General features: G+C 23.6%; 1 protein-coding gene across 1 annotated transcript in view; it reads left to right on the forward strand.

The window, feature by feature from the left end:
* The window catches only part of LOC129615828 (uncharacterized), a 288,743-nt gene that overhangs the window by 110,973 nt on the left and 163,645 nt on the right, over positions 1 to 14,125 (forward strand). Inside the window, exon 5 of the mRNA XM_055531211.1 lies at positions 1,105 to 1,209. Coding sequence (XP_055387186.1) covers positions 1,105 to 1,209 — 105 coding nt within the window. The remainder of the gene's footprint in view (positions 1 to 1,104; positions 1,210 to 14,125) is intronic.

Raw genomic sequence — 14,125 nt, forward strand, 5'->3', positions numbered from 1 at the left:
CGACATTAATTTGACTTTTTTATGAACCGAAAACTTTTACGACAGTTTATTTCGGAAATATGTAATGTATTATTCGACTTTTGGGAACTCTTAGGAGTTCTGTTACTATACGGGCAATTTCATGTTTTATACACGGCCAAGGCGTTTGATGCGGTTGATAAAAATATTTTGTTGAAATTTGAAAATAACGGGAAAGGATTATTGTTGGTTTAAAGTTACTTGATTAATAGTATGGCATAATACAAGGAAGTTCGTTACCTTGTAACCACTAGACAATATTAATAAAAAATTTTGTGTGAATACAAACCAAATGTATGTGTGCATTGTTTATTTAGTAGAACTAGGAATTTAAAAATTGCTTGAAAAAGAGTTCAATTTTTCGGCATTCATTCCGTTCTTTTGCCTCGTATTATACTATAATACAATACAATATACAAAAATATACTATATAAGTTATAAATATTTGACCAGAAACATATTATGCCTTTAAGTTGTTGCTTTCTTCTACGAAATGTTCAATACATTTCCTTCTAATATATATGTATTTTAAATATTCTATTATGATTAGAATAAAATATACGTAGGCTAAGGCTTTCCTACAATATTGTTATTATTTTCAACATAAATTTTTTTTCATGTTATTATAAATTGAATTTCTTTTATTGAAAATTGCTTCTAAACCTGAGAATATTTTTATATTAATATTTATGAATAATAAAATACATAATATTTATATGAAAAATTTACACATATGCAATTATGTGTGTATGTATGCATATAATATTTTAATTTATATGAAAATTTATAATATTGTTAAATTGACAATAAAAGTGAAAAGTCATGTTCTTGGGATTTGTTTAATATCAAAATAATAAAGAAAAAAATTTTTCTTTTAACACATTTGTTTCTTAAAATTTTAATATTTGAAAAATTATCTGATAGTATATGTGTAATTTATTATTATTTATCCATATTTTATAGCCTTGAGCATATTTTTATTATATAATAATGATAATTAATAAAAAATAATAATTTAAAATTTAAATTATTTTTTAATTTATTTATTTTTTCTAATAAAATTATTTTAAATTTTTCTTATTACAGTTAAGTGAATTGGGCCGACCATTTACTGGTGGTTCATGGTGTGGAAAAGCTTCTGGACCACAGCTTTATTTTAGTGAAACATCAACTGTTACAGCATCTGTAAAAGTAAGTTATTATTTAACATTTTTTATTTATTAATACAATATTGTAAAAAATTTTTAATACTAAAGTAAGAAAGTAACATATTGGAGAGAAAATTGTTAATATTGAGAGTGTAACAGTTTGATTGAAAAATTCGCGTTATAAAAAATTCTTAAAAATTTTCAAAAGAATTAATTTTAAAATAAATTTGTGAAAATCTTCGGCAAGGCCTAATATAAAAAGAGTCAATTTTTGCAAATTGGGAACAGTTTTAGAATTAGTATACCTATAAGTTTATTATTTAAATCTTATTAAATGCATTAGGAATCACAATACAAATCTGGCGAATTCCAACAAAATTTTTGCTAACGTAATTTTTGCATAAAATTAGGTGAATTATTTCTTAAATAAAAGTGGATATTTTATAAGATTCAAATAAGTAAAGATTAGAATTTTTACAAATTTAAGGAATTCGTTCAAAAAACCTATTGTGACTATTGTACCCTTGGGCTCAATTTGTAATATTATTATTGTAAAGTTCTCATGGCCGAATGAGTGAGAACGAGAAACTTTTAAATATGAGTTATTAACGGAGAAGTTATTGCTTACAATTTTCTGCCAAAAGCTTCACTAAAGCTGTTGATTTCCAGAATGAAGCTGTAACTATTTTCAATATACAATAAAGTTTTTTAAAGATCTTAAAGAGCAGAACAGAAAGTGCTATAAGTAGTTAAGAATAATAAGCGCGATAAAAGAAACCACTCTCCTTTATGTTAGATATATTGAGTTTTTGAGTAATTTTAAAAATACAATTTAAACATTGTTCCCTATTCTCTCTTTCAAATTTTTATTCATTTTTATTATTAAATTATAATTTTTATAATACTTTAGGGAAAATTCAAAGTTATTTTAAGAAAGAAATAAAAATTTAGTTTTATTTTTCTTCTTTTCACTTCCAAATAGAACAAAATGAAAAAAAAACTTTTGATAATAAAGCAAAAATTTCTCAAATTCATAATATGAGCATTGGGTTATTTTGTAACCTTAATACGAATAGTGTTTAGATATACTTCCAAGAAACGTTTATATTTCTGTAAATAAGAAAATCCTTCTAAATAGCACTACTCAAATGTGTATAGATATTGCAAAATTTACTTAAATTTAAATTCTGTAGGAAATTGTATTGTTGTTGAAAAACATACGCTACTATAACGTTTAAAACTGGAAAAGTGGGCCCACCAAGTCGAAATGTCTATCTCTTTTGAAATACATCTGTACGTAGATTGCACATAAAATTATACAGTTCGAGAAAATTAAGACAATTTTATTTGAATTAGATGCTGTCTATTTCTCTTGACTAATCAGGCAAGATTCAAAATTTGATCTGAATCTCAAAATATACTTAGTTTAAAATGTTTACAGCAATTATAGCAGAAATTTCAATGTAGTTAAGATTTGAGTCAATGTATACCGAATTGAATTTTCTTCTATTAGAATCTGTTTCTTGGTAGTTACAGAAGTTAGAAATATTCCGATAAAATTTGTTTAGAATTTTATTGATTTTTTTTCTTTGAAAAACGCTCATCAAAATTACTCCAAGAGGCGAACTGGCGGGATCATTTTTCTCTTTTCTCGTTATACTTTTAGTTTACTTTATATGCTTTTATATTAACTCGTGGGCGTATGTTGGCATATTTTAATTTCAAATATAAATTAAATGTTTTTGTATGTTACTATTGGTGAATTCTATTCTCCGAGAATTTAGGTAAATGGGGAGGAATATAGTTTTATGCTATATGCTTAATATAGTTTTAAATATTAACTACACATTGTTGAGAATACACATTGTTGAGAATCCCCTTAAAATTCCGATGAAGAAAACACTAGAAAACTTTTTTAAAACATAAGGAATTTAAACATTAGAAAGGTAAAATGTTACAAAAATAAGTTTTTAATTTAAAATTGTTAAAATAAAAAAGGAAAAAAAAAATAAATTGTACACACACAAAATCATTTTCCATATCTATTTAAAAAGTATTTGTAATCGAGAAGACTGAGAGAATAATATCATAACTGCAATCAGAAGAGTCGATTCTAATTACATTAGTAATATAGCAGTAAGTTAGAAACTTTAAATGAGAGAAAGTAGGATATGCGAGAATTATTGTTAAAAATTCAAACATTAAATTTTCTCTGTTTTATTTTCTATAGGTCAAAAGAGTCAATATAGAGAACTAAATTAGGTCAGGCTATTTTTTGTTTTTAAATAAAACATGAATTCGTGTTTGTAACAAAAATTTTTTCAAAGAATATTCTAATTATTAGGAAAAATTTCCTTTTTTTTTGTTAAATTAAAAATTTGTCTAAAATTTTCGAAACTTTCAAATTTTTTGCAGGTTTTCAGATTACTTCCTAGATTTCTCTCTTTTGTGTTAGTAATATTTTCATTAAAAATGCATAACTGTATGTATATCTTGATATATGCAATAATATGATTATCTTTTGTAAACTTTTCTAGTCAATTTTTGAAGTTAAGCTTAATTTTTGAAAATAATATTTCAAAAAAAAATAAAGAGTTTGAGATTTTTGTTTTTAATTTTTATTCCGTAAAAAGTATTTTGCTTTGAAATTATTGTAAACTTCTTGAAAATTTTTTACTTTTTGTATTGAAAACTTCCGGATTTTTTTTTTTTTTTGTGTTCTTTGTTTTCACAAAATTTTACCTACCACCTACCTATTTTACATGTTTTATATATATAGCTCTAAGCTCGTATATCTGCCAGCATAGATTTATATTTTGTATGTAAATTTTGTGGAAAAACTTTCTCCTCGATTATTATTTTCCAAAGAGAGAGAGAGAAAAAAAAACATAACAAAATATGAATATTTATTTTTGAAAATTTTTTACGTAAATTTCAAGCATAAATATGCATTTTTGAAAAAAAAGAAGAAAAAAAAAAATATACGAAAAACAAATACCAACCTTAAAAAGTAAAAAAAGGTAATTCTCAAACTCTAAAGCAACCGTCAAATTATATTTACTATACGTTAATGTACAGAAGAAGAAAGAGAGAGAGAGAGAGGAAGGAATAAGAGAAAATTTTACAACACAAACAGCGTTCCCACTTGGATACAATTGTATCCATTTGGATACATTTTTGCTTTAAAATTTAGCTTGGATACAAAGATACTCAAATCTGCTAAAATGTCGAAATTGGCTACATTTTAAAATTTTGCTGAAATATGGATACATTTCTTTCTCGAAAACTAAATAAATGTTAGAAAACTTTTAAAGTGCTGTAACTTTTAAGTGCTTTATCTTCCAAAAAATTTTATTTGCTGACTAAATAAAATTTGCCCGTTTTCATGCTGAATCGTTTTTACCGCATAGTTCAACAGCTACAGAACATATATTTTCTGACCTTAAATTTTAAAATGTAGTAGAAATTGCGTGTGATTTCTAAAAGAATTTACTATAAATAACGAAACTCACATTGTTGAATAAAGCAAATTAATATTATTTACGAGTTTATTGGTATAAAATAAGACGATTTAGTATAATAATTCCACTTTAGGAGGCTGGATACATTTTGGATACATTTTTTTCTCGAAATTGGATACATTTTGTTTTTATTGAGTGGGAACACTGAACACAAATAATATAATATGTATATAGGAAACAAAAAGTGGAAATGGTTTGAAGTTAAAATTTGAATTGAGAATGAAAATATTATTTAAAGGATTATACTTTGGTACTATTTTCCGGGTTCATTATAATATTATATATCTATATATGATAAAAAAATTTTCATCAATATTCTACTAGCAAAAATACCACCACTCTAAATAAACTTTCTCAAAAAATTATAATTTGAAAGCATATATTATAGAAAAGAGTAAACAGGAAGAAGAATAAAACTTTTATTATAAAAAGAACACATAACCAATATGATTCATCTCTTTCATCTTCCTTTTTTTCCAAAAACATATAGCTTTAGAATAGTATTAGAAAAAAAAACACAAAATATTAGGTATTTTATAATAAACTTATGAAAGTTAAGGATACTGTAACGAAAATTTAATTAAACCAATAATAAAACTTTATTCATAATTTAAATAAGTATATCGTGTCGAATAACAGTTTGTATAATAGTATAGAAGAAGTTAAACAGGAGAACTAAAGTTCTAAAGCAAATCTAATAAATATAAAAATTTTCCAATACCTTTATTATAGCACAAAGTACGTAATATTTTTTCGAACTTAAATCCAGAAACAAAATCTATTTAAATCTATTTGTTTCGTTAATTTTTAATAGGAGTACAGATCAGAAATGCGATAAATCACTATAAAAATAACACACAAAAATAGCAGTTCAATTAAATTTTGGACTAAATTACGCCGAGCAATAGAGAAACTGAACATTTGTTCTTGATTGTTAATATAGATATCACAATAATATTGGAATTCTGAACAACAACAAAAATTGATGCTTGTAAATTGATGAAGCGGAACTGATAAGAGTCTGTTATCAAAATTTATATACGTATGTATTACGAAACTATATTAAAATTTGAATAGGAAGTAAAAATATTCTTAAATATTTTGTTTTTCAATATTAAAAGGTTAGGATTATAATTACTTCCCATAAAATTTTATTTTATTGCTAAAAATTGGATTTTTGTTAAAAAGTACAATTAAAATCCTATTAGACAAGTAAGTTTGGCTTGTGTCCCTTCCCGCTTTTGTTACGAAATGCTATAAATTTGAGTACAAATCTGAACAAGTCATTATTTCAACAATTGAGAATTCTCTCACTATACGATTTGGTTTACTTTGTCATAAAGATTTTTTCTTTGTGCTTAAAGTTTTTGAGAGAATTACGAAGCAATACACGCAACGTCGGATCTACCATTTTTGCAAAGTTAAACTTTAAAAAATAAATTTTTTCTAATATAAACTTTCAAGTCAGAATGGTGCTGTTATATTAGAATCGGGCCTGAACACACGTCTTTAATTAATGTCTTTTATATTATGTCTTCAGTAAATATTTTGAATTGAAGAGCTAAAATATTGTCCCAAAACTCAATATTATCTTTACTCAGGCAGGCAAATTATGTAAAATATAGACATACGAGTACATATATTATATATATATAAGCAAAATTAATATCACAACAAATTAATTCCTTGATCAACATTGTCAAATATAAAATATTTAAAATTGTTGTATTGTATAATAAAAAATTTTCAAATCTTCAAACTTAAATGAATTTAATTAAATTTCCTGAACTGTTAAACTTTGATTTAGTCCAAATAACATATAATATATGAAAATAATGTAAGTATATGGTATATATATATATATATATTCTGGCAGAATATTATGCAAATATTATTAAAACAAATATATTTTATGCTCTGACTACATTTGAATTAATAAACAGAGAAAACTTTATATTAAACTTGGAAACAAAGTCGCCCTTCATCATATAATATTATTAACCCTTTAAATGTTGTTGTTCTTATCATACAGTAGTACTTGCATCCTTAATTGAATTTATGATTCTGAGCTATTAAAGTGAGAATCTCTACCACACTAGAAGTGTCGGATAAAATTATTAAATTTTGTAGAATAAATGTTTTTTCTTTTTTTCTGAATGTGTGAAAAAAATGTTTTGTTAAGTTATTAAAAAAATATTAGTAGGCTCAAAAATGCATATTGTTCATCAGAAAAGGGTTCAAATTACGGGAAGCTTTTGGTTTTCAGCTTTGAATTATGCGTATTTTAATTACAAACACACAAAAATCTTATTACAAAATTGTAACGGAACTGATTTCCAAAATTGTAGTGAAATGGTTAATGTATTCAAATAATATGGGACAAATGTATATTTACAATATGAAGTATGATATACCTACATAGCCATACACATTTTCATACATAATAAATTTTGTGAAAAATATTGTATGAAATTGTATGAAAATATTTTAAAATGAAGCCTTTTCTTAAGATTCTTGATGAACTTAAATAAGCAAAAATAATACAAAATAGTTTTGTGGCAATATGGAAGAATACCATAAATCATAGTTGTGAGTTCCGAGCAAACTCAAGTTTAAAGCTTCAAAGTTTTGAAAAACATCTTAGGGACAACAATGGAACGACACGTAGAATTTAGATGTTCGAAATCAGAGTGCTTTTCAAAACGTAATTAGGCCAAATTTTTCAAATTGATTTGAATTTTCGTCATCTTATATTTCCGGAACGGAGAGCTTTTCCGAAATTTTATAGAAGTAAAAAGATAATGATATATGCCATGCCATCGAAAATATAATTATTTATTTTGACTCACTTACTCAACCTTCGATCTAGAATTTAAACTATTACGTTAACGCTTTTTTCAATTTTTGTTTTATTTTCATCCTAAATGTATGCAATTATTTTAAATATTTTTATGCTTTAATGATAGTAATTTATATAGCTAACAAGCTGATTGTTTTTAAAAGCAACATTTTCGCTTGATCAAATAAAAAATGCTACTTTACAAACCAGTAGTTTGATTCGAGCTTTGTCTTCATTTATGTTTTTCTTATTTTAACAATCAAAATACCTATTAATAATTGTGCGAAATCAAGGACACTTGATTCCATCTTCTTTTTCCTTATGAATAATGTACAACTATAGGAAAACTATTGCGGGGTTTTAGAAAATCAGTCAACGTAAAGGTCAGTTGAGGAATTTAGTAAAATAAAATCTTTTAAGTAAAATAAATTCGGTTTTAAAGCTATTTGCACGTAACATTACACGTAAAGTATTACGTTTTATTGAAAGTAAAAAAGATTTAAAGCAAAAGCCAACTTATGTGACTTTTCCTTATTGCCACAGAATTCTATTCTTCTTCTTCTAACAAAAATTTTTCAACTATAAAATCTTATTCCATTATCATTCCACTCAGTAAATATTGTACAAATAATTTAAAATATGGTTTAACTTTAAAGATGTAAAATAAACAATTCTGTCCATTTGGTTAAATATTATATAATATATGATTGTATATAAATATTATGTAGATAAGTACACTTACATATTATAAGTATACAAGCATTATGTATTTAAGGTACATAAATTTTTAATAATTTATAATGTGTATAAAAAGAAAAAAAAAATTGTTTTTCTTTTAACATAAATTATTTTATACTGAAATTTAACTAAAATTTATTATTCTTTTACATGTTCACCCATGTACTATGTATTGTAATTTTTGACCAAACAAAATCGAATCATACATGAATATTATGCAACACATGCAATCCAGTAATATCTTTGAACATTTTGTATAAAAATGTATATGTGAAAGGATGTAATAAAGGGATATTATATGTACTGGAGAGTGTATAATAGATTTTGTTTATGCACTATATTATTTTGTAATAAGATTTTTAATAAGTTTTAAAATTGTAGATTGTGCTTTATTTTTAATGAAGAAAGAAATTAAGAAGTTCTTGGTTTTTAAAATTTTCATAATATGTTTGCATAGTAAAATTCATTCTACTGCTATGAGAACTCAATTCAAAATGAAGTATTGTTATAAAAAATTTTATATATTGTTTTCACACATATTAATTATTCATTTATACTAAAAGTGTTACTTCTATAATGTTTCGATATCAAAATAAATGTTAAAAATTTTAACAATTTATAATGTTATATACAGGGCGAACCTGTATTGTGGTACCAATCTCTCGGGGACAGAAAAGGTAGGACAGTTTTATGAAAAATATCGTTTCTGCAGTGGGACTGCAAATGAATATTTAACACCCAAAATCCTAATTGAAAATTTTGTTTCGAAAAGGAATTATTGTGGTGTAATAACTTAAATAGTTTCAACTTCCATAATTATTTAGTGATTTAAAAAAAAATAATACCAATGGAAAGCTGAAATTATTGAACAAATAAATAAAAAAAAAATTAAAAAAAATGTCAAATTTTTCACAAAGAAGAAAAAAATTTACCCTGTTTAATTTTTTTTTTCAATAATTTAAAACATTTTGAGTTCAGCTTCAAATTATTAATAATTTTTTTTGCAATAGCCCGTTTCAGAGATAATTAAGTTGCAAATTGAACGATTTCCGAGAAAATCGTTATTTTACACTACTTTTCGTTATTTTAAACTAAATCAAACATAAAATTTAACCTGTAATAACGATTTCATCAATTGTAACATTCACAAGCAGCGCTCGTCCACCCCGGAGCGTTGTTTTGAATTTGAACTATTTTGAATAGAAAAAATCCAACCATTGCTCCAACGATACTTTTGCAGTACTGTTGCAGGAAAAGAAATTTATTTTTTTTGTCAGATAAGAAAAATTTAGTAAAATTAAAAAAAATTTAAACTTATATGTAAAAAGATAGTGCCCGAATGAGTTTTTTAGTTCTCATGCATTTTCACTTGTGATAACCTCATATTTGGGAAAAAGGAAACTATGAGGTAAATTTATCACTTCTCATGTCTACATATTTAAAAATTCAAAATAGCAAATAATAATATTGTTTATTAAAATCAAGTTAGTAAAAATCAAATACTTGAATAAAATTAACAAATAAAAATTATAATTTTGGTAACGTACTTAATATTAAAATCCGGATTTTAATTTTATTTTTAATTTAGATTCACTGTACTCATATAGGCATTTCTATACACATTAATTTTATTGTCTTTAATAACATATGCATTGGACAATCATCCTCATTCTAAAAATTTATAGCTATGCATATTTAAGATAATAAAAATGTTAATAATATTTTTCTTCAGTTTTAATTTGAATTTATTTTATATTTTCTCTTTTTTGATTTCATTAAAATATAGAACAGTATTTTAATTTTTATTATACTTTTCTTTTATTAATTCGATTGAAGTTTTTTATATTCAACACATCAAAATGAAATCATACATAAATTTTGTATATTAAATATCATAAAATTTTTATTTACTCCTACTATATACTACTCATCCTCTTATTCTAGAAATCCCCATACTTTTCCGGTCATATTAAGTACAATAAATTAGAAAAATTTTCATACAAAAATTTTGTTTATTTCAATTTCATATATGTGTATGTATGTACCTATATTTATCTACAAGAATTATTATGTATATTGTTTACTATATCAAGGAAATTTATTATGTTCTACATAAAATATATAAGAAAGAAAAGTAGCATTTTTTTAAAATTTTCCTATGAATTACCGAAAAAATTCCTAAAATAATCTTAATCCAATTAAAATATTTTGTTAATTCAAATAATGTCGTATATATAATAATAAATGGTATAAGATTCGCGCTCATTGTTTGTCACATAGTAAAGTATATAAAGTATAAAGTAGTTCAAGAATTTAATCAAGTCTACTGTATTGTAGGAAATTTTATTATTAAAGAAACATATTTTTATGAAATATAAATAGCTATGTATAATATTATATAAATACATGCGAACATTTAATAGAATCCAAACATATATATAGACAGACCATTTAAATATAAATATAAAGTAGCATCATATTATATATTTATTTTTGAAAAAAATTCAAATAAATTTTCTTTCATGTCAACAACATACATATATTTTATAATTGAAGGGTGAATATTTAATATATTTAAGTTATGGCACTCATATAATATGTATATGCGTAAATGTATATAATTTATATACATATATATAATATAAAGTAATAGTCCTTGGTTCAATATACTGTCTCTAAGTTATGTATTAAATATTGAGATCTTGAATAAAATTAGAATATATTATAGATGTATGCATTATATATATTCCTACATAATCATATTATATAACTATATGTATAAAAATAGAATGGGTTATAATATAGTATAGAATGTCCTTAATAGAGTGTTTTATATACGATATAAAAGTTAGTATATATAGTTATATACCACATTATACTCCATATATATATAATATGTACGTGTAATAGAATGTAGAAATTTAAATTTTTTTCTTATAAATATTGAAAAAAAAATATTAAAATTGGGACAAATACCCTGCGTAGAACCATAAAATTTTGTCTTTCACCTTACCTTTTTCCCTTTTTTTTTTAATTTTTTTTCTTTTACGTATTTTTCTTGTTTTTCTTTTTATTTATATTTTCAATTCTTTATAGCATTTCTGCAAACTCACCCCCTCCCCCTCCCCGTTCATTCCCTTTTCTATATTATACTTTTCCTTTTTATGTGTTACATGAACTTGAATTTATATATAGGATATTCTAAAATAATAATAACAACTTAGAAAACAGTAAAACAAGAAATATAATAATAATAAAAACAAAAAGAATATTAACAATAAAAGCAGCAACAAAAACAAAAATAACAAGAAAAAGGAGTAATAAAAAAAGTAAATGATTAGACACGTAAGTTGTAAACATAAAAGTACCCACTTCATCAACTTCTCTATTCCAAATCATTAAATATTCAGTAGGTTTACCTATTTTAAAATAAAAGAAAATTCAAAATAAATACAATATTATTTATATAAACGGAAAAACGCTACCCGATCTGCACGTCCTACACCTCTTCCTTCTCTATCTTCCCTTCCATCATATTATTTTCCGTATACCGACCTTTATTAATATAGTATATATCTTTTATATATAGTGTTAACTTTTTCATTATCCCAATAATTCTTGGATATTATTATATATGCTTGTCTCTAATACAAAATTTGACGTGAACCCACCCCCCGCCCCCTCCCTTGACCCGTTTTTCTTCAAACACTTTTCTATTCTTTCATTTTAATTTTTCTTCAAATTTCAGTTCATGGTCAGCAAAAAAAAAAAAATTATTTATATTATAATTCGCTTTTATTATAAGGTTACATGCAATATATAATAATCCAATATAAAATGTAAAAAAGAACAAAAAAAAAATAAACCAAACAAAAAAAAGAAGAAAAATAAAAAGTTACAAAGTATCGAATTTTTTATATTGAAACACGCAAACAAGGCGCGAATAATTTTTCATTCATAAGGTCGCTTCATTGTTTAATTATAAAAATGTTTGATGGCTTACACTATGTATATATACTCATATATGTCAGGTATATATAACGCTATATATGCAGAATAAAAGGAGAAAGAAAGAAAAGTTGAAAAAGAAAAAGGTAGAAGAACAACAAAAAAAAAAGAAAGAAAAATAATTAAAATACAAAAGAAAATTTAAGTGTTAAAAAATCCCTACCCAATGAATCTCTGCACTTTTTATTATTATTTTCTTTTAACTCAATGTGGGGCAACATTAGTAAAACTAATTAAATGCTCGTTTTTTCTTTTCTAAATGTTTTAATTTTATTGGTCTTAAAAAGATAATTAAAATTTTTTTTTTTGCTTGAATGGTATAAAAATTTTAAATTTGGAAAACGAGATGTCCTTTACAAGTAATTTTGAAAATATTATCCAAAACTTTCAAACTATTTTTAGTTATTACACAAAACTTGCTAAATTTTGTTTAAAAGGCCTTATGGAAACCGCTTTAGATAGTTTGATTTAAAGTCTTTTTGACGTGAATATTAGATTAAATACCTGTTTCGATTTTTGTTCTTCTCCAGAAAATAATGGTTAATAGAATCTTAATCCTTAATAGAATTAATAATCCTTAATAGAGTGTTATTATTATCAATGCCTTAAATATAATAGTTGTTTTTATAAGAGCCTTACATGTAAGTTTCAGTAAATTTCCATTACAGGCTGTTTTTTTTTAAATTTTTTGCATCCATTATTAAATGGAGTGTAATATTTTTGCAAGAAAACATAGGCATCGTCACAGTTACAGCTCTCTACATATCCATTGAAATTATATAATGAATATAAATTATTAAGAATTCAAAAACAGTCGAATTATAAGATCAAGCAGTTTAAGGAAGCCCTGCAAGAAATAATGTATTAGCTTTGTGTTTTAATTTCAATTTTTATAAATTTGAATATTTGAGTGAAAATTATTGTTTCCGAAAGCAAATGCAAAAAAATTTATTTTCATTTTGTATTGAAATTTTAAAGTTATGATCTTCAATTTCTAAATAATAATTTTTTTTTTTTATTATTTGAAATTAAATTTCACAATTATGGAATTAAAAATATCAAATTTTGAAAATTTTCTAAAATATTCACAGAAATAGAATATTAAACTTGATCTCGAAAAGGGTTAAAACAAAAATTAAACGTTCAATATTTTATAACATCACAAAAAAAAAAAAGACTCATGCTGTAAATATGAAATCTAAACTGTGTAATAAATTTCGACAATTTCATTTAAGTCATTATAATATTATATTTAAATATACGCCTTTATCCTTTTTAATTCTTTGTAATATACTTTAATAAGGTTTATTAAAGATTTTCTTCACTCTTGTTTTTATCGTTTTTTCTACTTTGTTTTGTTTTTATTTTGTGTTCGTTTACATTAACAAGGGTTATATAATTTAATTACAGGAGCCTATATATACATAATATATGAAAAAAACATTGTATACACAATACATTTTAATGAAGGATCGATATTTATATACAATTTAAAAAAAAATACATATAGAACAAGAAAAAATGAGTTGATTTCATTTTCTTCCTATATAATACAATAGCTGTATGTAGAGTATACCTTACCTCTTTTTATTATTATAAATGATGGAGGACAATTTTATATTCAAACATTATTTTATATTATTAAATATAAATTTACAATATCGCATATAATAATAATATTATCGTTACAAATTACTAACAATTTCTTTATATTTTCTGCCATATCTTTGTTTCTAAATTTCATTCTAGTATAATGAAATATAATAATTTTTCGATGAAAAAAGAAATTTTCATCTAAAAATCCTTTTGTAATTCTCATTATAACAATGTAACAAAATTCTTTATTATAAAAA

Source organism: Condylostylus longicornis, unplaced genomic scaffold (genome assembly GCF_029603195.1).
Source record: "Condylostylus longicornis isolate FDR11 unplaced genomic scaffold, ASM2960319v2 ptg000148l, whole genome shotgun sequence".
Classification (NCBI taxonomy): Eukaryota; Metazoa; Arthropoda; class Insecta; order Diptera; family Dolichopodidae; genus Condylostylus; species Condylostylus longicornis.